Source organism: Chelonoidis abingdonii, chromosome 1, assembly GCF_003597395.2.
Source record: "Chelonoidis abingdonii isolate Lonesome George chromosome 1, CheloAbing_2.0, whole genome shotgun sequence".
Taxonomy (NCBI): Eukaryota; Metazoa; Chordata; order Testudines; family Testudinidae; genus Chelonoidis; species Chelonoidis abingdonii.
This window is the reverse complement of record NC_133769.1, coordinates 166804554-166828136: the sequence shown is the minus strand read 5'-3', so window position 1 is coordinate 166828136 and position 23583 is coordinate 166804554. Positions and strand designations below refer to the sequence as shown.

Genomic DNA, 23583 nt, shown 5'->3' with positions numbered 1-23583 from the left:
CTTAGTGCCCTGTCTGCCTCAGGATCCTGGTCACCAAGAACCTCAAGAGATACAGCTGAAGGTACCCTGGGTCTCAGTCATTGAAAAACCTTGAGGGATACAGTTGTACCGAAAGCCCCGTACAGGAAGACTATGCATACCACAAGAGGAGCAAGATTGTTAGACCTCCTACTAAAATGTCTTGGTCACTGATTGAAACGAGGTCCCAGTGGGAAGACAGTTGAGGCTCTGAGTGATTACTGGTGAGATTGTCTGATACTGTGAGATTGTCCAAGGCGCTCTCTAAAAAATCACTCTTCCACTAAGATGGATTTGGTATTCAAGACTTCATCAACATCAGGTGGTCGTGTCCATTCTAGAAGACATTCCATGTCAAAGAATTCTGCACCATCAGACTCTTGAGTGGCTTCATTAGCTATAGCCGTATCCCACACCACTACATTGGTACTAAGTCAGAGTATGGACATTTGAAGAGTTCGGTGGCTGCAACACTACTGCATTCTAGACAGATCCCTACTTTGTTACCCACATCAGTCTCTATAGGATTTTTCTCTGCTCTCACTCACGTACCATGAGTACTTCAGGAGTTCAGATATTCAAGGGATCTTTTTGTGTCAGATGAGCTGGAGTCTCCATTATTTATCAATACCATACAATTATCCATACTGAAATCTTCTGGGTCACTGACTCTACACTTTTCATCTAGACTTCTTGCTTCACTGACATAGACCATCCAGAGTGAACAGTTATAACTTCCTTTGGAATATGTTGTCAGGGCCGCCCAGAGGATTCAGGGGGCCTGGGGTCTCCCCGCTTTGGCGGTAATTTGGCGGTAGGGGGTCCTTCTGCTCCAGGATACACCACCGAAGTGCCCCAAAGACCCCCTTGCTGCCAAAGACCCAGCACTTTGGCTGCGGGTCCCGCTTCGGCAGCAATTCAGCGGTGGGGGGTCCTTCCGCTCCAGGACGGAAGGACCCCCTGCTGCCGAAGACCCGGAGCAGAAGTAGCTCCGGGGGCCTGGGCCCCACGAGAGTTTTCCGGGGCCCCTGGAGTGAGTGAATGACCCTGCTCCAGGGGCCCTGAAAAACTCTCATGGGGGCCCCTGTGGGGCCTGGGGCAAATTGTCTCACTACCCCTCCCCCCACCCGGGCAGCCCTGTATGTTGGGGTTGATTCTTCTGGCTCATAAAGTTCAGTTTAGGGATCTCCCGTTACTCTGAGACATTACTCTCATACTGAGATAAAGATTGTTGGGAACAGATGATCTGAACCCCCATTTAGTTGGTATGACCGATGGTGAATGTCTCCTTTGGTGTCCTGTGGGCCCCCACAGTGGCCTTATTGGGATCCCTGGGCCCTATATCACCAACAATCCTTAAGGGTACTGAATCGCTCTTGGAGGGAGCACAGACACACCGATTCTCCTGATCCTTCACTACCACCTCAGCAACATGAGCCATTAGAGGAGACCTTTGAGGAACAGGAGGCAAGAGCTGACAATGAGGTAACACCCTTCATAAACATCTCTTCATCATCACCAGATGAGGTTGTACAGCCTCCGCTACCTGCAGTGGCAGATGATTTTAGACAATTTCAGGAGCTGATGAAGCATGTTGCCGATGCACTTCAGATTTGTCTAGAGGAGGTCTGGGATTTTCATCATAAGCTCCTGGACATTTTATGTACAGTAACTCTTCACTTAATGTTGTAGTTATGTTCCTGAAAAATGGAACTGTAAGTGAAAAGATGTTAAATGAATCCAATTTTCCCATAAGATTTAATGTAAATGCAGCGGGTTAGGTTCCAAGGAAAAATATTATTATGCTCCAACCAAGGAGTTTTTATTTTCACACCTGTCTCAGAAGTCCTTGGTGATAGAAGCAGATAATGAGCATTGTAGACAATACCATAGGAAGTCTTTTGCTTAAAACAAGGACAAGAAGCAGCTGATCTCTTTGGTCACAAGAGTTACTCTTCAGCAATATTGCAATTCAGAATCACTAACCATCAAGTGCTGATGTCGTAGTATATTTGTATGAATTACAATAAACTCAACAGGTTTACTGAGGAATTACCAGAGGAGCATCAAGAGCAATTTAAGGCCATCATAAATGAAAGTCAGCTTTTAGCAAAAACACCATTGCAGGCCTGGAATACAGCCGATACTGCAACCTTGTCCATTTCCACTGTGATCATGATGCAACAAGCATCTGGCTCCAATTGTCTGGCTTCCCTTGGGAAGTTCAGAGTACTGCCACGGACCTTCCTTCTGATACTCACCAGCTGTTCTCTGAGTCTACTGACTAGTCTACTCACACCTTGAAAGATTTGAGGGGATTTATATACCTGCAAATAAAAGAAAATTTAGTAGGTCTCAGACACCTCAGAGATCTTCATTTCTCCAATTTCCTTGGACCCTCTGAAGCAACCTCCCAGGAGTCGTAGCCACTAGAAGAAGAAGCTATCAACTGCAATAGTTACCTTATCCCAGCCATCTGTTTCTTCCAAATGCTAGTTTTTATGGTTTGATCACCTACTCTACAGGAATCTACAGCTGCACTATCCCGATCTCCTCCCTCCACTTTCGATACTGTCTTTCGCATGGAAGAAAATAACATCTGACAAATGGGGTTTTGAAGGTCATAACATCCATATCATCCCTTCCCTACTTCCTATCCTCTTTTTCGAGGACCCATCTTGTGATCAGTTGCTGAGACAGGAAGTCACCTATGCTGCGGGGCCATATAACCAGTTCTAGTCCAGCACAGGGGAAAGGATTTCTATTCCAAATACTTTGTGATCCTCAATAAGAATAGGAAATGGAAACCAATATTAGATCTCAGGTGTCTAAACAACTACATGAAACCACAGAAATTCAGGATGGTGACAGTTGCATGTATAATTCTTTCCTTAGATACTGAAAATTTGTTTGCAATTCTCAACCTTTAGGGCATGTATTTTCATGTCTCAGTTCACCTTTCTGACAACAAGTTTCTTCATTTTACATTCAGCCATGATCACAGTACCTGTGCTTCCATTCAACTTCTCCTCTGCCCAAAGGGTATTCTTAAAGGTTATAGTGGTTGTAGCTGCCCACTTACATTGACTGGGGATTATTGTCTTCCCTTACCTCAGTGTTTGGTTACTCAGGACAAACCTAACCAAGATGTTTTATTGGTTTGACAGTTTAGATCTTTGACTACATCTTGAAAAGTCCACTTTGACCTCAGGACAATGGATAGATTTCATAGGAGCTTTTCTTAATGCCATGATAGCCAGAGCTTGCTTACTTACGGACAGATTTGTGAACCTAAAAAAACAGGTTTCAGTAGTTCAGGTACGTCCTCAAATCTTGGCGAGAAATTGTCTCCAACTATTAGGACGTACATCATCTTGTATCTTTGTAAACCAATGTGCCAGGTTACATCTTGAGTGCTTCTAGGGATGGCTCAGGACAGTTTAAATACTGAACACGCAGTCTAGACAATCAGTTGTCTGTTCTCTGTCAGATTCTGGATTATTGGTGGAAGGACCCCTCCAAAGTCTGTGAGGGAGTTCCTTTCATTCAATCTCCTCCTACGTTTGTTATAACATCAGATGCATCCCTCTTCATATGGGGAGCACATCTAGGGTCACACACCATCTAAGGCAAATGTCTTCCCAAGAGCATCTTCTTCACATCAACCTTCTAGAATTGAGAGCATTCAGAAATGCTTGCTCTCATTTCCTTCCACTGATCAGAGCCAAATCTGTCACGGTCATGACCTTGTCAATACCGAATCTACATTAATTGTCAAGGCAGAGCGCACTCTCCCTTGCTTGTGCTGAAGCATTAAAACTCTGGAGTTGGAGGACAGCCAACCAAATAATCATCTCATCTTCTTATCCCCTGAGTAAACAGAACACCACAGAATATAACGTCAGTGGGCATTTCTTCCAGAATTACAAATGGGAATTGGCTTCACAAGTCTTAAACAGCATATTTCTAACCTGGAGGGTGTTCCAGAATTGGATCTCTTTGCCATGCTATCAACAAAAAAGTGAAAAATATTGTTTAAGAGGGCAATTCTAGCCTCAATTACTATTAGAGGCCTTCCTTATTTCATGGGTCAAGGGCCTTTTTTATGCATACCCACCAACATCGTTGTTCTTGAAGGTACTGAACAAGATCAAGCAGGGCAAGGACAAGGTCATTTTATTTGCACTGGCTTGGTTGAAACGGATTTGGTATCCTAACCAGATTCAGCTCACTTCGCATCCACCACTGATACTTCAGATCAGTTGCTATCTATTGCCTCCAATGCTGGTCAGATGTTTCATCTCAAACTGGAACTTCTGTGATTCCAGGTGATTCTTAGATGGTTTTCAGGAATAGAGATTTTCTGTTCAACAAGTATTGTTCTATAGCAGGAAAGCATCTACACAAAGTACATAGCTTCAGAAAGGGAAGAGATTTCACCATTGGTGTACCTGTCAACAAGTTTCTCCTGTTCTCTCTCCTCTTTCCACTGTCCTGGACTACCTGATGGAATTTAAAAGATGAAATCTTGTTATGAATTCCTTCAAGATTCCTTTGGCTGCTATAGCAGCCTTTCACTCATCTATGGAAGATTTTTCCATTTTTGCTCACCTCAAAATGTCAAGGTTCCTCAAAGAACAGATGAATCTTTCCCCACAGATTAGGGAACCTGCCCCTATATGGTTCTTGATCTCCATCCTTAATTGCCTTCAGCTACATGTTTGTTGCTTCACCTATTCAGGAAAATAGCTTTTTTGATAGCCATCACTTTTTCCCAAGGGGTAGGAGAACTGGGGGTTTTAATGGTAGATCACCTCCTTTATGAAGTTTTTCAAGGAAAAAGTCTTGTTATGACCACATCCTAAATTTCAACCTCAAGTGTCTTCTGAATTTCATATTAATCAAACCAGTCATTTTCCATTTTTTCCCCCTGAAACCACATCAGACTAGGCAGGAAGCAGTCTTTGATGCCTTCAGTGTCAGAAGGGCATTAATCTTCTATTTGGACACAACCAAACGATTCAGAAAGTGTCCCCAACTGTTTGTTTCAGTTGCAGACAGATCCAAAGGATCCACAGTCTCTCCTGATTGATTCTTGAGGTGGATCTCTGAGTGTATTATCTAGTGTTATGAGTTTGTCAACATTCAGCCTCCCTGTACACTGTTAGACCATTGTGCAAGATGTCAGTCTTCTTCTATGACATCACTCAAGGAGGTCTCAGTCTCTGAAATTTGCAGAGCTCTTCTTCCCCTTTGCTTCTGAGCATAGGTGCTAACTCTGTGGGTGCTCAGAGGCTCAAAAACCCATAGAGAGAAAATAGGGAATGCTAAGCATCCAGAGGGCTGGCTGGGGCTGCTGCTCTGGCAGCCCTGAGGCTGGCCACTAATCAGCTATTCAGCAGCTGGCCCTGCACCCCCATCAGCTGTTGAGTGGGGCTGCCCCACCACTGACTCCTCTTTGCCACCTCCCCCTCATTGGCCTTAAGGCAGAAGGGAGCGGAAAGGGACGAGCAGCAGGTGGGAGGTGCTCAGGGAAGGAGTGTCAGGGGAGGGGGCGGGTCTGGGTGGGCTCTGGGGGGTGGAATCACAGCAAAACCAAAAGTCAGCGCCTGTGCTCCTGAGTTTCCTTTGCAGGACTTTGTGGTAGAGAAAGCCCTGAGGGCTCATACAGCTCTATATATCCACAGTATGGGGCATGAAGATGCAAAGAGTGCACATGCGGGCCGACTGGGCACTGCTACTGTGTTAGCCTGTTCAACTCAGCATCTCTCTGAGGATATATTGCTTTGCATGGTTGAAGTTGTTTTCTATTGTTCATCTCTTTGGTGTCCAATACTGATCACACACATTATCCCATGTAACTTTATTCTCAATGTAGGCTCATTAGCATCAAAGGGACTATACATGTAAGTGAAGGTTTGGGCCGCAGTTACTGTTTGGAGTCTAAGGGCCAAATTTTTAAAGGAATATACGTCCCGACTGAGATTATTAAAAGCATCTATGTGCCTATTATTCACTGATTTCAGATGGATTTAATATCTAGATGCTTTTAAAAATCCCAGTAGGTGCCTAAATACCATTAAAAATATGGCCCTGAGATCCTAAGGAAAAGGGATTGTTTTTCCTCTGTATTTACAGTAGCAGAACAATGTCAGCCAGTGACCAATAAATAATATTTTAAATACTTAATGATAGCAAATTCCAGCAGCTCACCCTGCCCTTTCCCCTCCTTTCACTCTTCCTGTGCATACACACAGTCAGGTATAATTAAAAGAACACCTTGTTTTCCTCATTAACAATATGGGAAGAAGAGGTGTTCAAGATAAATTTTAAAACCCAGTTGCAGAAAGAGTGAAATAAGCTATACCAGGTTGACAGAAGGCACAATTCTCGCTACCTTCATAGCCATTGAAAAATAATCTGGAAAAAACTTACTCATTATTTTGCTTTATCTTGAAGAATGTGAATAATATTTTTGTGTGTTTATTTCTTTCCTGTTAAATCAGATAAAAACAAAGAAAATGGACAGCTCCAGAATACCTACAAGGTCATACCTAATATCCAAACACAGGTATGCAAAAAGAATATCATATTCTCAATGTAGTCTTGTGTTTTGTAATGTCAGATTTTTGTTCTCCTTTAGGTGCTGTAAATGGGATGAGCAGAATGTGGCAGCAGGATTGTAATATTGGAAAATCATTAAAAGCCTCTTAATCAAAACTTGATATCTAAAATCCAAACACTGTATTTAAATACGCATAATTTTTATGTGTGCATTGACTGCTGAGGCATACAGCCCCCTGATTTCAAAGGGACAGAACTGAAAGTTTCAGTATGTGAGTTCTAGACTTTGGAATTTGCTTCCCCCTTGGTCCAACAGTGCTTGAGTTTGCTGACCTGCAAGGCCCACCTACATTTTCTTGTGCTTTTCATGTGGTGGTGGTGGGGGGAAGTAATTGAGGCATAGGGGAAGGATTTGTTTTGTGATGGGTTTTGCAGGGTCTTCTTTTGGGTATTCTTTGATATGATATTTAGCCTAGCTGTTCATCTGTGTCTTCTATAAATATTGTAAGGGGCTTAGAGTTTTATAGCCTGATCTTCCAAGGATATATTCAAGTAAGTTGTCCCATATAATTCAATATGACTTCTCACATGGGAAGTTGCTTGTGTATAATGGTTACAGGATCAGAGTGGCTGGGAAGGACTCATAGCTTTCTCATTTAGATAATTAGGAAATCCTAATATCTTTACAGATGGCTAGATAGGGGAGTTAAAATTGTTCTTCTAGTGTGTTTGCAGAATTTTTGTGTGAATCAAAATCAGTATTTAGTATTTTTCCATATATCTTTTATTTGGCCTTTGTGAAAGCAGCCAGAAAATGTGGATGTCACATGTTCATAGATATGCATATAAACAGATTTTTTTTAAAGAATGATGTGTCTGAGACACAAATGTAAAGGAGGCACAAAACAGAGCGAAACTTGTAGTTAAATCTGCCTTAGTACCTTTAAAACAGTGTCAAGTAAGCATTGCATCTCAAGACTGTTGAACAATACCCTGTCTCCTGTGACATTCTGTGGTATCCCCTATTTTACAAATACAGTGACTCCTCACTTAATGTTGTAGTTATGTTCCTGAAAAATGTGACTTTAATCAAAACGATGTTAGGCGAATCCAATTTCCCCATGAGAATGAATGTAAATGAAGGGGTTAGGTTCCAGGGAAAATTTTTTCACTAGACAAAAGACTATATTACACACACACACACACGCACATACACGCGTGCACACACACACACAATACGTTTTAAACAAACAATTTAATACTGGTACACAGTGATGATGATTGTGAAGCTTGGTCGAGGTGGAGGAGTCACGGGGTGGGATATTTCCCTTACTGCTAAATGATAAACAGCAATTGGCTGAGCCCTCAAGGATTAATTCTCTCACTCTACAATGGCAGCAGGAATGGAAGGAGATATGCGCATTTCCCCTTTAAGTACACTGCCTTGTTAATTAGATCAGCTTGCTGAGACCGCACCTGCTGCAAGCTCCCTTAGCTCCATCTGTCCTGAGTCCTGGTGTGTGTCCCCTGCTCTATGGAAGATGGGGTAAGCAGGGTGCAGGAGCGGGGGGGGACACCCTGACATTAGCCCCCCTCTTCTTTGCCTCCCCCCCACACCGCAAGCAGGATTCTTGGGGAGCAGCTCCAAGGCAGAGGGCAGGAGCAGCACATGGCAGTGGGGGGAGGGACAGCTGAACTGCAGGCAGCTGCTGCACAGGGAACTTATGGGAGTGGGGAGCTGATGGGGAAGCTAATGGGGCCTGCCGGTCCACCCTGATTCCAAGCCTTCACCAGCTAGCTGCAATGGGCTGCTCTTCCTGCAAGCATTAGACAAAGCAGGTGGCTGCCAAAAGACGTTAGAAGGGATCAATACACAACTTTAAATGAGAATGTTCCCTAATTGATCAGCAATATAACAACAACACAACATTATCCGAGAGGACTTTAAGTAGGAGTTACTGTACTGGTCACTCTGTTGTGAGACATGCAACTGATTTGTAATGAAAATATTCAATACTGATGTGCACACATCATCGTTCCCAGTCCAGTGGTACAAAACAAAACAAGGATGTTGATCAGCTATCAGTTACATCACTCACACATTTATATAGTTTCTCTGCTGTGGAAACTGAAGTAACAATCATACAATTCATTAGGTGGGGTATGTTTTAATGATGTAACCACACCATTTCTACAAAGCCAGATTGCTAATGAATTAGGACAAAAGTTGTTTTTATTTTGTTCAGAGGCAGTAGTCTTATTTTGGAGTGGTTCTGATTTTTCTCTGTAATGAGTGCCTTTCAAAGGCTTTATTGCTGCACTTCATGTATAGCAACCCTGTCACTGTGTATCGTTATTCTTCTGTCTTTCCAACATTTCAACAAAATAGCTTTTGTTTCTTTTGGCAGGTTGACCCAGCAAGTCTGGCTAAGTTCTGGGGCTGGGTGAAAAGCAGTTACAAGGAAGAAAATAAATAAATAATTGTAGGGACAGTCATTCCTTTTCCCTTCATAAACAAGGGGCAGGGAATGTGGTGGGGGCTAGAGAAGAGAGGAAGAAAAGGTAGAAAAAACACTTCCTCTTCTAGCTGATTAAAATCCAGGAGTTATATAATGTCAAGCTGCAATGTGGAGTTCCCTCTAGATTCTCTGCCCAACCAGGAAGGGCTTTTAGCATCAATCACTTATTTATCTCCAAAGGAAAACATGACTGTTTTCTTAAGGCCTGTCCAGTCAGATTGAATCCAGTGCTGCCATAAGGAAAGCAAAGATGTTCTAATGTCTCCCATTTTAAAATATATTTTAACTTTATCTGGCTTTGGGATACAGGAACATCAGAAAGAAGTAAACAGCAGCTGCTAAAAGCTGTACTGCTTATAAACTCTTTTATACCTTGGACAAAAATAGATGAGAGGTGCATTGGGTATATGACTACAAATCAAGAGACCTCTCTTCTGACAGTGGCTGCATCACTAACTTATTGTATCACCTTGAGCTAGTCACTTCTATTTCTTGTCTATCTACGTTCTTTTAAATGCTTCCATCACTGTAGTATCTGAGTGCCTAAGAGCTCTGTTTTATTTTCTCAGTCTGGAAAATGAGAATAATAGTATCTGTCTTACAGGTGTGAGCATCATTTAGTTCATGTTTATAAAGTGGTTTGATAATGTAAAGCTCTGTATAAATAGTAGGTATCACTTTGGCACTTAAATATTGTGGTGAAAAAATGCATTTAAAATGCCTGAAGTAAAAAGTACATCAATATTTGTCAAGTCAAAATAAAAGTTTGCTATCTTAGATTCAGAGAGAAAGAGAGAGAGAATCTGTTAGGGCAGGCATTATCAGATGGAGCTGTTACATATGGTTCTCCAAGTTCTCTTTCTTAGCATGTGAGCAAATGTTCAGTCTTGGGACAACATGTTGTTAGTTTTTGTTGCGCATGGTCCTGTACAGAGGCAGAGGTCCTTAAAGAGAGGATGTTCAAGCAGCAGGAGAGTTGGCTCCTTGTCTTGGTCTCTGAGTAGAGTCAGGTCGTGAGCAGAATTGCTCTTTGAGAACCGGGTATTGAAGTTACTCTGAAAGGCTGTCTGAGACACCGGACCTGAAATCTATATAAATAAACAAGTTACACTTAGAGTACACCCAGACTTCATGTCACTGATTTCCCCTCTGTTGGGAAGCTGACTTGTGGGGACCTGGACATCTCTTACCACTCAGCACAGAGAGGACGCTCATGTCAGGATGAAACAGTGGTAGTGGAAGAAGGGACAACAATAGATTTGATTTAAAAGAATGCTGGAATTATGTCAGTGCCCACCTGGATTTTAGCCCTGATCCTTCAGGAAGCAATGCTATTAATGGGAGGTCTGATTAAATGAAAATGACAGTGGGTTGGGATCCAGATGTCAGAAGAAGCAGGGCCCAAAGTTATGCAACTAGCAGCTTTAGAGATACTTTAGCAAGTGAGCATCTGAAAGACCAGATGTCGATAGCAATGGTACTGGTGGTAAACCTTGCTCACTAGTAATGGGAAAAATACTGAGCATTAAGCAAAGAAAATCTTGAGTTCCTCAGTAATGACCATGATGTAGACTTCTCCTTGAGTCCCCCCCAGGTTGGTATTGAATCAAAGTTGTTACTGGGTGACAGCTGTTTAGTGGCCAGTCTAAAATGAGAATGGTGATCCCAGGCCACTTTTTAGTAGATAAGTGCTCTCACTACAAAAAATGCCACCTTATCTGGCACAGATTTGGATCCTTGTTTCGCTTTTTTAAACTTATTTCTAATTCTTTAAAGTATGCTTTTATCTTTGGGTTCAGAATTAAAATGATAAAAGACCAGTTATCAATTTTTTCAGCTAAAGGCACAGACTTTTACATGCTCGACGTGATGTGCATATGGTACAGTGCCTAACACAGTGAAGCCCCAATTTTGGCTTGACTAGAGACTGGCATATCAATGAACAACAACAGTTAAAAATCAAACAGTGATAGCAAATTGTTTATTTTCTTGTGTAAGTTTCTGGGCTCATGGTTACAGTCATTTTAGTATATAAATCTGAGTGATTTTTGTCAATTAAAAATAAAAAATCACAGGAATACACAAATCTATTTCATAGTAACAACAGCTGGACTCACTAAGCTCACCTTTGTTCACAGCATTGTGAGAAGAAGTTTAAAAAGGTTTACTTGCTAGCTGCTATGCATTGATATTTTAAATTCTGTACTTTACAGCCTTGAAACATGATGACTAACACTGCTGCTCTAGCCTCTATCACATTTTCCATCTATTGATTGTCTTCTGGATACTGAGATGATCCGTGAGGATGTTATACAGAGAGAGGATGTTTAGGAAACATAGTATAAATGATATTAGATGGTCACCTGAGTGGAACCATTGCAGTCTCCTAATCAATCAAAAATAGTACTTTTTTCTGCTTGTCACAGCAAATATTTGAGATTCCAAGAACTGCAGTAGATCCAAAGTAACCCTGAGATTGTCAGTCATACTGGTAAGTCATGCATACAGTTCCAATGAAGGTACACTAACAGTCCCAGAGAGTTCCTGTAGAATCATAGGGTTAGAAGGGACCACAAGGGTCATCTAGTCTAACCACTCTGCCAGAATACATAATTTGTTGTGTCTAAACCATCCAAGACAGTTCTTCAAGTGCTTGCTCATGCTCCTGTTGATTCTATTTTAGGTGTGCATGCGCTCACATGCACAGTTGTTGGAGATTTCTGTCTTAGTGGTACCCATAGGGCTAGCTGTAGCACCCTCCCTAGAGTGGTGCTCCCATGAAGCAGTATATCAGGCACTGCCGGCCCTGTGCCTTCTCAGTTCCTTCTTACCGCCTATCATGGTTGGTTGGAGTTCCTTGTCTTGCATCACAAGAGCAGTAGCAGTTTTCCTCATAGACTTCGTTCTGTTGGTGGTTGTATATAGTTCATAGTAGTTAATTATACTGTTAAGTCAGTTAGTAGAGTCTCAGTTGTGACTTTGCCCCAAGCAGGTCAAACCCCACTCTCCAGACTTCAAGTTGTGTTCGACATGCAGCAGGCCAATGCCAATCAGTGATTACCACAACAGTCTCAAGTGTCTGGGAGAAAGCTACAGAAAGGACAAGTGTCGTATTTGCAAGAACTTTCAACCTTGGATGCGGAAGGAGTGGGATATCTGCTTGAGGACCCTACTAATGAAGGCTGCTCTTTGTCCTGCATCGAAGCCTTCCACCGCAGATCCCATGCTGAGTACATCTGCCTCGGTGCGCAGTGCACCGCCGGCACCGGACTCAGCCCAGCACTGCTCTAGGGTGACCAGATGTCCCAATTTTATAGGGACAATCCCAATTGTTGGGTCTTTTCCTTATATAGGCTCCTATTACCTCCCACCCTGTCCCGATTTTTCACACTTGCTGTCTGGTCACCCTACCGCTCCCCCTCACTGGTGCCGAAGAAGCAGAGTCCCTCAGCACTGAAGGACAGAGGGGCCATGGGAAAAGGACTTGTCAGGTCACGCACCCACTTTGTGGCTTCATGGGGGTACTGCTGTGGTCGGACCTCCCAGCCCAGCTAGGGGCTCACCTCCCACTCCGGCCAGCGGCTGGGGCTCCCAGCCTATCATGGGGCCTTCAGTGCCCGAAGTGGTCCCGGTGGCTAAAAAGCAGAGCCCACTGGGGAGCATAAACTGGCAGAATACGCCCTGGTCACCAGACCGCAGGTGTAGGTCTCCTTTGCCGTGACCTCGGATCCCAGCACCGCACCCTAGCTCTCCAGCCAGGAGGCCTAGGTCCCTGAGGAGATCTCCGCCTAGTAGGCATGAGACACTTAACTCAAGCTGCCATTCTCCATACCATTGGTTCTGGTGAACGTTTGGCCACAGGTCGCCCAGGCGCCGGTCACTCTCAGATTATCTCCTTGATGTCGGTCACCGTCCTGGAGGGGTCATTCAGGATCTTGGCACCAGTTTTGTTCTGCTCGGTACTGTTCCTCGGGCAGGCAGCGCTATTCACCATCACCCCACCAATTGCCCACCAGGGTCAGCAGACTGAGTCTGGCCTTAGTGGCCCTGCCATAGTCATTGGAGGGGCAGTGGTTGGGGTTGGACCGCAACTTTAGCCCATCGCCAAAAACAGGCAACTCTCCATCAATATGGGAGACCAGCAAAGCACCAGCCATGGTGCTGAAGCATCAGGGATAGCGGCCCCCCAGTGGCAGTACTGGAACCCATGGGAGGTGCTGATGGTGTTGGTCCAATATTCTCCTGGCCTCATTGGACAAGGTGGCCATAGCACCACAGTCAGAGCTCAGTGCCGAGGCAATTCACCATACCCCAGCATTGAGTTGCCCTCCCACAACAAGGAAGAGTACAACACCCTCCCACAGGTGGTGCGGTTCTCTTCGTCGTCCTCAGACGAGGCGCTACTGAGGCCATCCCTCACCAGCAGCCCCTCTGGACTATTTTAAGGAGCACCAAGGCCTCCTTAAACAGGTGGTGGACGATCTTGGCCTGCAGACTGAGGAGGTTGCTGAGGAGGCAGATGGCCTCTTCAGTGTCATTTCGGCCACCGCACTGGCTAAGATTGCATTGTCTGTCCACCCAGGCGTGCTCAAAATAGCCAAATTAAGGTGGCAAACCCCCTCCTCTATTCCGCCTTTGTCAAAGAAAGTGAAATAGAAATACTATGTCCCTGCAAAGGGCTTTGACTGTCTGTATACTCATCCCCCCCATGGCTTCATTTGTCATGTCCTTGGTGAACAAAAGGGACAGATAAGGCCACCCCAGCGGAACGCCAAAAAATAAAGGCCAAAAGACTAGACTTGTTTCGCAGAAAAGTTCATTCCACAACCAGCTTACAGTTTAGGTGTCTAAGCACCAGGCTCTGCTGGCATGTTACAATTTTAACCTGTGGGACTACCGTAATAAGTTCACAGAGGTGCTCCTACAGGACCATGCCCAAGAGTTTGCCATGTTGGTGATGCCTGGGATGTGATGGACTTGGCTGCCAGGGTGGTTGCATCGGTGGTGGCCATGAGATGCAGCTCCTGGTTGCAGGCTTCTGGGCTGTCCCAGGAGATGCAGACCACAATCTAGGACCTCCCATTTAGGGGTTCGGGGCTCATTTCTGAGCTGACTGACTCTAGGCTCCATTGGCTCAAGGACTCCTGAGCCAACCGCCGCTTCCTCCATTGCAGTCTAGGTACTGGGGAGCTCCCAGATCTGGCTCCTGGGACACAGACAAGGATAAGGGGCCTTAGAGACACTACTTGTCCTCTTCCCGCCTGACTGCCCAACCTGACCCTCCCAGAAGTCAGGGAGGCCAGAAGCAGTCGTTTTGAGGGTGTGCACAAGGACGGCGCCCCAGCCAAAGTACTGGATCCAATCCTCCCTTTCCTCAACCCTTTCTGGTTGGCCTGGTCCTGTGTCACCTCAGACCTCTGGGTGCTCAGTACAGTGGGCTACACTCTGCAATTTATAGTCGAACATCCATCCCTTCCCCATTCCTCTTTAGGGACCCTTCTCATGAGTAACTCCTTGTTCAGGAGGTCGAAAACCTCCTGCACCTGGGGGCAGTGGAAAAGGTTGCTTGGAACATGGAAGAATGAGGATTTTACTCCCGCTATTGCCTAATCCTGAAGGCAAAAGGGGGCCTCAGACCCATCCTATACCTGCCTCAACAAGGCTCTCAAGAAGTTGAAGTTTTGCATGGTCTTCCTAGCCTCCATCACTCCCTCTCTGGATCTGGGAGACTGGTACGCTGCCCTCAACTTAAAGGATGCACACTTCCATTTTCCCAGGGCACTGGCACTTCCTCTGCTTCATGTTGGGCTGGTGCCATTTCCAGTTAACGGCGATGCCCTTTGGTCTCTCATCAGCCCTGAGTGTGTTCATAGACTCGTAGACTTTAAGGTCAGAAGGGACCATTAATATCATCTAGTCTGACCTCCTGCACAATGCAGGCCACAGAATCTCACCCACTCACTCCTGTAACAAACCCCTAAACTATGTCTGAGTTATTGAAGTCCTCAAATCGTGGTTTAAAGACCTCAAGGTGTAGAGAATCCTCCAGCAAGTGACCTGTCCCCCATGCTGCAGAGGAAGGTGAAAAAGCTCCAGGGCCTCTGCCAATCTGCCCTGCAAAAAAATTCCTTCCTGACCCCAAATATGGCAATCAGTTAAACCCTGAGTATGTGGGTAAGACTCACCAGCCAGCACCCAGGAAAGAATTCTCTGTAGTAACTCAGATCCCATCCCATCTAACATCCCATCACAGACGATTGGGCATACTTACCTGCTAATAATCAAAGATCAATTAATTGCCAAAATTAGGCTATCCCATCATACCCATCCCCTCCATAACCTTATCAAGCTTAGTCTTGAAGCCAGATATGTCTTTTGTCCCCACTACTCCCCTTGGAAGGCTGTTCCAGAACTTCACTCCTCTAATGGTTAGAAACCGTCTAATTTCAGTCTAAACTTCCTAGTGTTCAGTTTATAGCCATTTATTCTTGTGTCCACATTGGTACTAAGCTTAAATAATTCCTCTCCCTCCCTGATATTTATCCCTCTGATATATTTATGAAGAGCAATCACATGTCTCCTCAGCCTTCTTTTGGTTAGGCTAAACAAACCAAGCTCTTTGAGTCTCCTTTCATAAGACAGTGTATAGCACCAGTGGCCGCTTACCTGCAACATTGGAGAGTCCAAATATACACGGACCTCGACAACTGGTTGATAAGGGGCCAGTCCCTGAATCAGGTGCAGAGCATCTCAATCTGGCGTTCCACCTGTTGAGGCCTGGGGTTGCTAATAAACGAGAAAAAGTCAACCTTAATCCCAGTACGATGCATGGAATTAGTTGGAGCAGTCCTCAACACCACTCAGGCTAGGGCCTTCTTCCCCAAGACTTGGTTCCAGGCCAGGGCAGACCTCTTCGTGGGCCTGCAGGCCCACCTGCTCACTGCTGCCCACATGTGCCTGTGACTGTTGGGTCACATGGCAGCATGTACTTACGTGGTCCAGCATGCACGACTCTGCCTCAGACCCCTTCAGGTGTGGCTGGCATTGGTCTGTGTCCCAAACCAGCACAGTATGGACCAGGTGGTCAAGATCCCAAGTTGGTGTTGCAAGAGTACACTCGTGGCTCTGACCTCATCAATGATCCTTGTCTCTGGCGCCTCGGACCTGGGATGGGGAGCCCACCTGAGCACTCTCCACACTCAAAGTCGTTGGTCCGGTCATGATCGCTCGCTGAATATCAATGTCAGGGAACTCAGAGAAGTTTGACTAGCCTGCCAAGCCTTTCTACCTCAGATTCAAGACAGGGTGGTTCAGGTCCTGACAGACACCACAGCTACAGTCTTCTATGTCAATAGATAGGGTGGAGCCAAGTCATCTGCCAGGAAGCCCTCTGGCTCTGGGACTTCTGTCTGCAGCACAACATCTATCTCGTAGCCACTCACCTTCTAGGGACTAAGAACGCTTTGGCAGATCACCTCAGCAGAATGTTCTCATCTCTCCACATGTGGTCCCTTCATCCGGAGGTGGTCAGTTCCATCTTCCACAAGTGGGGAACTCCCCGGGTGGACCTGTTCGCGTCCCAGCCAAACAGGAAATGCCACATCTTATGCTCAATCAGGGGCATGGACAGGGGATCCCTGTCAGATGCCTTTCTGCTCCCGTGGTCAGGGGGCTTTGATATGCACCTTCCCTCTGGTGCCGTTGCTACCCAGGATCCTCACAAAGATCGAACAGGAGAGGGCAAGAGTCATCCTCATAGCACTGGCGTGACCACTCCAACACTGGTTCAGCACTCTGCTGGACCTCACAGTGGCAACCTTGTTCCAGCTACTGCTCAGGTCGGACCTGTTGTCCCAGTACCACGGACGTTTTTTGCATCTCAACCTGGCAGCGTTACATTTGACGGCCTGGCTGCTGCTTGGCTAAACATGCAGGAGCAGCAGTGCTCATCTGAGGTTCAGCACATCTGTTGGGAAGTAGGAATCCCTCCGCCAGAGTGACCTACCTGGTCAAGTGGAAACAGTTCACCTGCTGGATTGCAGGAAAAGTTGTTCATCCCGAGTGGACTTTGCTGCGGCTTATTATGGACTACCTCCTGCATATTAAGATCCTGAGCTTATACCTCTCATAGATCCAAATCCATCTAGCAGCCATCTCAGCCTCCCTTGTTCCATTCGAGGGCAGGTCAGTTTTTGCTCAGGATATCATGGCCAGATTCCTTAAGAGCCTAGAGTGCCTCTACCTGCAAGTCAGGGACCCCATCCCGCCGTGGAACTTGAATCTGGTGCTGCTGCAGCTTATAGGCCCTTCAAGCTTCTGGCTTTCTGATCTCTCCTTCTCCTTTCCTGAAAGGTCGCATTCCTGTTCACAGTGACATTGGCCCACCAAGTATCCGAGATTCAGGTGATCACCTTGGAGCCACCGTACATGGTCTTCTACAAGGTCCAACTGAGACCGCACCTGGCTTTTCTTCCCAAGTTAGTCTCTCAGTTTCATTAAAGCCAGGATATTTACATACCGATCTTCTTTCCAAAGCTGCATAAGTTTGAGGAGGAGCATAGGCTACGCACTCTGGACATGAAGAGGGCGCTGGTCTTCTACATTGATAGGACCAAGCCATTCCGTAAGTCAACACAATTATTCATCGCTGTGACTGACAGAATGAAAGGTTGCCTGATATCCACTCAAAGAATTTCTTCTTAGATCACTGCCTGCATTCGCTTCTGCTATGACTAAGCGAAGGTGCTATCCCCAGCGATTGTCACCACCCACTCTACTAGGGTGCAGGCCTCTTTAGCGGCCTTTCTAGCCCATGTGCCTATCCAGGACATCTTTAAAGCAGCCACCTGGTTTTTCTGTCCATACCTTTATGTCCCACTATGCACTGACCCAGCAGGCCTGGGATGATGCTGACTTCGGTAGGACAGTACTACAAGCCACTAAGCTGTGAACTTCAAGCCCACCTCTGTGGACACTGCTTGTGAGTCACTTAAAATGGAATTGACATGATCAAGCATTTGAAGAAGAAAAAACAGTTACTTATCTTTTCGTAACTGTTGTTCTTCGCGATGTATTGCTCATGTCCATTCCATTAGCCACCCTTCTGCCCCTCGGTCGGAGCTGCTGGCAAGAAGGAACTGAGAAGGCGCAGGGCCAGTGGTGCCTGATATACCAATACATGAGCGCAGCTCTCCAGGGGGCACCACAGCCAGCCCTACAGATACCGCTAAAGCAGAAATCTCCAACAACTGTGCACGTGGGCGTGCGCACACCTAGAATGGAATGGACATGAGCAACACATCTCAAAGAACAACACTTACAAAAAGATAGGTAACCATTCTTTATTCAGCCTCCAGTGAAGGAGCTTCCACAGTCTCCCTAGGCAGTCTGTTCCATTGTCCTACTGACCTTACAGTTAGGAAGTTTTTCCTGAGATTTAATCTAAATTTGCTGTGCTGTAGTTTGAACCCGTTGCCTCTTGTCCTGCCCTCCGTGGCAAAAGACAAGAAGTTTTCTCCATCTCTTTTACAGCAGTCTTTGAAGTATTTGAAGACTGGTATCATATTCCCCTCCCCCTCCAACCCTCTTAATCTCTTCTTTTCCAAACTAAACATACCCAGTTCCTTCAGCCTTTGCTCATATGGCTTGCATTCCATCTCTTTGATCCTCTCTGTCACTTGCCTTTGGATCCTTTCCAGTTTCTCTATATCCTTTCTATACATTGGTGACCAAAACTGGACAGCTAAGGCCTAACCAGCACTGAGTAGAGTGATACTATCACCTTCTGTGACTTGCATGCTATGCCTCTGTTAATGCAACCTAAAACTGCATTTGCTTTTTTTGGCAATAGCATATTGAGGATGTGATCTACCACAACTTCTGGATCCTTCTTAGCAGGGTTGCTGCTAAGCCAATTTTCCCCCATTCTGTGTTTGTGCATTTGGCTTTTCCTCCCTAAATATAGCATCTTACATCTGTCTTTGTTGAATTTCATTTTGTTGTCTATAGGCCAGTTGTCCAGTTTATCAAGATCCCTCTGAATTTTAGCTCTATCCTCCAAAGCATTGGCAACTCCCTTCCCCAGCTTTGTGTTATCTGCGAACTTATCAGTATGCTCTCTATACCTGCATCCAAGTCATTAATAAAGATGTTAAACAATACCGGACTCAGATGAGATCCCCGTGGAACCCCACTTGAGACCTCCCTCCAATCTAATATCATTCCATTAATAGTTACTTTGTGGTTGTTTAACTAACTATGTATCCACTTCTTGCATTTCTCCAGCTTACTTATTAGAACGTCATGTGGGGCTGTGTCAAAAGCCTTGCTGAAGTCCGGGTGTATTATCTCCACCACATTTCCCAAATCCCCCAAATCAGACAAAGAAGGAAATCAAGCTAGTTTAGCATGATTTGTTCTTAGTAAATTCATGCTGTCTGCTAGTGATTATCCTTCATCCTCCAGATATTTGAAAATTGAATGTTGTATACATTGCTTTAGTAGCTTCCCAGGTATCAAAGTCAAGCTGATTGGTCTGTAGTTCCCTGGCTCCTCCTTTTTCCCCTTTTTTAAAGATGGGCAGTATGTTAGCCCTTCTCCAGTCTTTGAGGACCTCTCCTGTTATCCGTGAGTTTGTAAATATTATTGCCAGTGGCTCTGAGATTTCTTCAGATAATTCCATCAGTAATCTCAGGTGACTAGCATCCAGCCCTGCCGATTTGAATTCATTCAGATTGGTCAGAAGATCTTTGACATGTTCTTTACTTATTCCAATCTGCATCCCTGTCCCTTTATTATCTGTGGTAACTTTGCTTGTTGTCCAGTCAGATGTTATCTTTTATGAGAAGACTGAAGCAAAGTAGGCATTGAGCAGCTCTATCTTCCTATCATCTTCCATTACCAGCTCACCTTCTCCATTGAGCAGTGGACCCATATCATCCTTGATCTTTCTTTTCTGTATGACCATATTTGAAAAACCCCTTCTTGTTGTCTCTAACATTTTTTGCCAGATGTAACTCATTCTTTGCCTTGGGTTTCTTAATTTGGTTGCTATATGCTTGTGTTATTCCTATATATACTTAGTTGGTGACATACCCCTCCTTCCATTTCCTGTATGTATCCCTTTTGGTTTTTAGATAGCTAAAAAGCTCGTTGTGCAGGCATATTGGACTCCTGTGGCTCTTCTTATCTTTCTTTTGTGTCAGAATAGCTTGATGTTGAGCTTCTAGTATTATATCGTTTAAGAACTGCCACCCCCCTTTGACTCCTTTTCTTCCTAATAGGTCTTTCAATGGGACCTTGCCTTGTATTTCTCTAAGTCCATTGAAATCAGCCTTTCTGAAGCCTAGCATCCTTGTTTTGCTGTTCTCATGTCCTTATTTCCATAGGATCTTGAATTCTGTCAGATCATGATCACTTCCTCCCAAGTCCCAATCACCTTCATATTCACAATTAATTCATCCCTATTGGTCAAAACTAGGTCCAAAATGGATGACCTTCTCATTGTTCCCTTAACTTTCTGAATCAGAAAATTTATCTCCTACTCACACTAAGAATTTGCAGGACATATTACGTTTTGCTGCAATTGTCTTCCAACAGATATCAGGAAAGTTAAAATCCCTCATTAATACTAGCTCATGTGTGTTAGCTAATCTTGTCACCTCCTTGCAGAATAACTCATCTGTTTCCTCTTCCTGAATTGGTGGTCAATAGTAGATCCCCACCATAACATCACTGCTGTTCTTTTCCCTGTTATCCACACCCAGAGACTCTCAGTAGGTCTGTCGCTCACTTCCCCTTTGGACCTCGGTGCAAGTGACTACATTGTTGACATACAGCACAACACTTATTCCTTTTTTGTCATACCTATACTTTCAGAACAAGCTATATCCCTCAATGCTGGTACTCCAATCATGAGAGTTGTGCCACCAAGTCTCTATAATGCCAGTTAAGTCATAACTTTCTCCATAAGACTTCCAGATGCTCCCTGCTGCCTATATGCACCATTTCCATCTTCTGTACTTCCAACCTAAGCTAGTTTACTTCCATCTACTTTCTAAACTGAGGCACTTTGAAAATACAGAGAATGCAGCACCTAGATTTAACAACACAAAGCTGGAGATCTGAGTGTACTGGTGACAAAGCAAGCCAAAATATCATGCTTTCTCGCACAGCAAAGATACAAACACACTCAGTGGTAATAGTGGCGAGAGAGAACCCTACAGAACCTCTTGCTTTAAAGCCTCCTATTACATTTTTCTAGGGTTTAAATCTGTCCATTTAAAGACTTCATAATGTGCCCTTTAAACCTGTGGTTTGAATTGCCAATATAATGGCACATCACTCATACTCCCTTCTAGTAGGACTCTAACTTCATGCAACAACACTTTTCTTCACTTCACTTGACTTGGAAAATCTCCTATACATTATACTTTGAATCCCTTTTTCATGTTCTCTGCATGCATGTGGTCAATCTATAATGAGATTGAATTAAAGGTCCTCTGAATAGCTCCAAATCTGTGGTCTCTGGTCCTGTCATCTTCTCAACATCATGCCTAAAGACATGTATTCTACTATGCAATCTGTTTAATTAGATTTGTTTTCTGTACAGTGCAGTATAGTTTATTTTTAAATAACATTTTGATGACCTGAACTTGACAGCAATGCTTGATCAAAAATCTGGAGAAGAAAAATGTGATCTATAATGAGATCTCAAATGGTCTCATAAAAATTTGACCCAGATGGAACAATTTTAAAAAAGCATAGTATTTTATTATTTTTTTTTACCTAAAAGTGCTTTTGTATGAAATAGCTTAAATGAGTGATATTATGAAGTACAGAATAAACCAGTAGCATTAACTGATCCCCACTCATCTGGAAGCAAGACTTTATATGCTATATATTTAGCCAAAAGAGGTATTTGTATATTGAGTTCTATTCCTCCTTTAAACTCAGACTTCACTGAAAGAGGATTATATTTTATAGCTACAGTTAGTATATGTACATGTCTGGCAGTACTTCTGCCTGGTCCCTTTCCAGTCATTGTACTATTGAAATATTGGCTTCTGTACCTGCATGAGCCAAAGGATGGTCAGGGCTTACTTATGTCATAGAGATCTGCAATTTTCTCCATTCTGAGAAATGCAGGGCCAATTCATGTGATAAAGATGCTTATTTCCATGGTGCTCAAAAAGTCTGTAAAGGATTAGTATGTGGATGGAAACCTTTCTGGATCAAAGACCAGTGTAAGGCAAAAAATATTTGCAATACAAATATGAAAAACATATAAATTCCTTTAAATTTGGAGCCCCCTTGTGACTGGTCTGTTATCACTCTGAGAAATCCGTTGTTGAAATTAAGATGATGCCATTGATAAAGCCCACAGATGCTAACCCCCATCAGATGCCTTTTACATCCATGCTTTTACATTAGATGTAAAGTGAACATCTGAGCTGGATTTAAAAACAATAAAATAGTCCTAGTTTATGAGAATGGTTTGGTTTGTGACCTTTTCAGTAACTTTGATCTAAGTTGAAAGTTAGTAACAAAATATTCTACTGGGTTATTATTGTTGTTTTGGAGGTTTCATTGTTATTACTTTGCACAGTTTGATTGTCAAGGTTTCTCTGGTTCTTAAGCTGAAGAGATTTGTCTCAAAGAGAATGAAAATTAGAGGATTCCTTAGCAGTAAGACTTTCTGTATTAATGGAGCAAAAGAACTGGCTGTAGCCAAATGAAAGGGATCAAAATGCTTTATAACAGTTCTTGCCAACAAAAATGAAGTGTAACCTTCAGTGATTGGGGCCGGAGCCATGTCCGTTGTTAACTTGGGACAAATGAGGCACTAGATTGAAGCCTTATATTTTCATTACAAAGAAAAATTCAATTACTATTATGGCACAGATCCTAATGCTTATATATTTTTTCTCTTTATAGCTCATACTAAAAGATGGTCCAAAACTTGTCCCTGTTACAATAATCAAACAAGGTAACCTGTGTTTTTTCATGTTTTTTTCCCCTTGAACACAGATATCTCACAAAAAGAGTATAAAATAAATGAGAAACAGAATACATTTACTATGATTAATACATGCAGAGTCTAGTACCAAAATCAGTGGAACTTCATAATCAAAATTGTGAATTTTTATTACAAAAGTAGTTTAACTATGTTTGCTCTTCATTTTTAAACTGAGCTATTTTGTTGCATTCATACACAACTACTTCATTGAATTGTTTCCTGAGTAGCCACAAATTCTAGTTTCTGCTAGTGTCTGTCTTTAAGGTTGCCATGTGAAACATACTGATAAAAGTATCCCGGTTTGTCATTCTCTCTGCCTGGCATCCCCTAGCTGCCAAGTATGAAAAGAAGCAATATGTGACTTGAGTTAAATTTGTGCTATACAGTGAAATATTTACAGTACAGAATCATGCACAGATCAGTTCTTCATAAGCTTCAAATTGTATTCCATCCCTCAGTACCTAG

General features: G+C 43.8%; 1 protein-coding gene across 15 annotated transcripts in view; it reads left to right on the top strand.

Moving 5' to 3' along the window:
* The window catches only part of ABI3BP (ABI family member 3 binding protein), a 304680-nt gene that overhangs the window by 118871 nt on the left and 162226 nt on the right, over nucleotides 1–23583 (top strand). For all 15 annotated transcript variants that reach the window (XM_075072439.1, XM_075072438.1, XM_075072445.1 and 12 more), the window contains exons 6-7: nucleotides 6525–6589; nucleotides 23037–23088. In XM_075072439.1, coding sequence (XP_074928540.1) covers nucleotides 6525–6589; nucleotides 23037–23088 — 117 coding nt within the window. The remainder of the gene's footprint in view (nucleotides 1–6524; nucleotides 6590–23036; nucleotides 23089–23583) is intronic.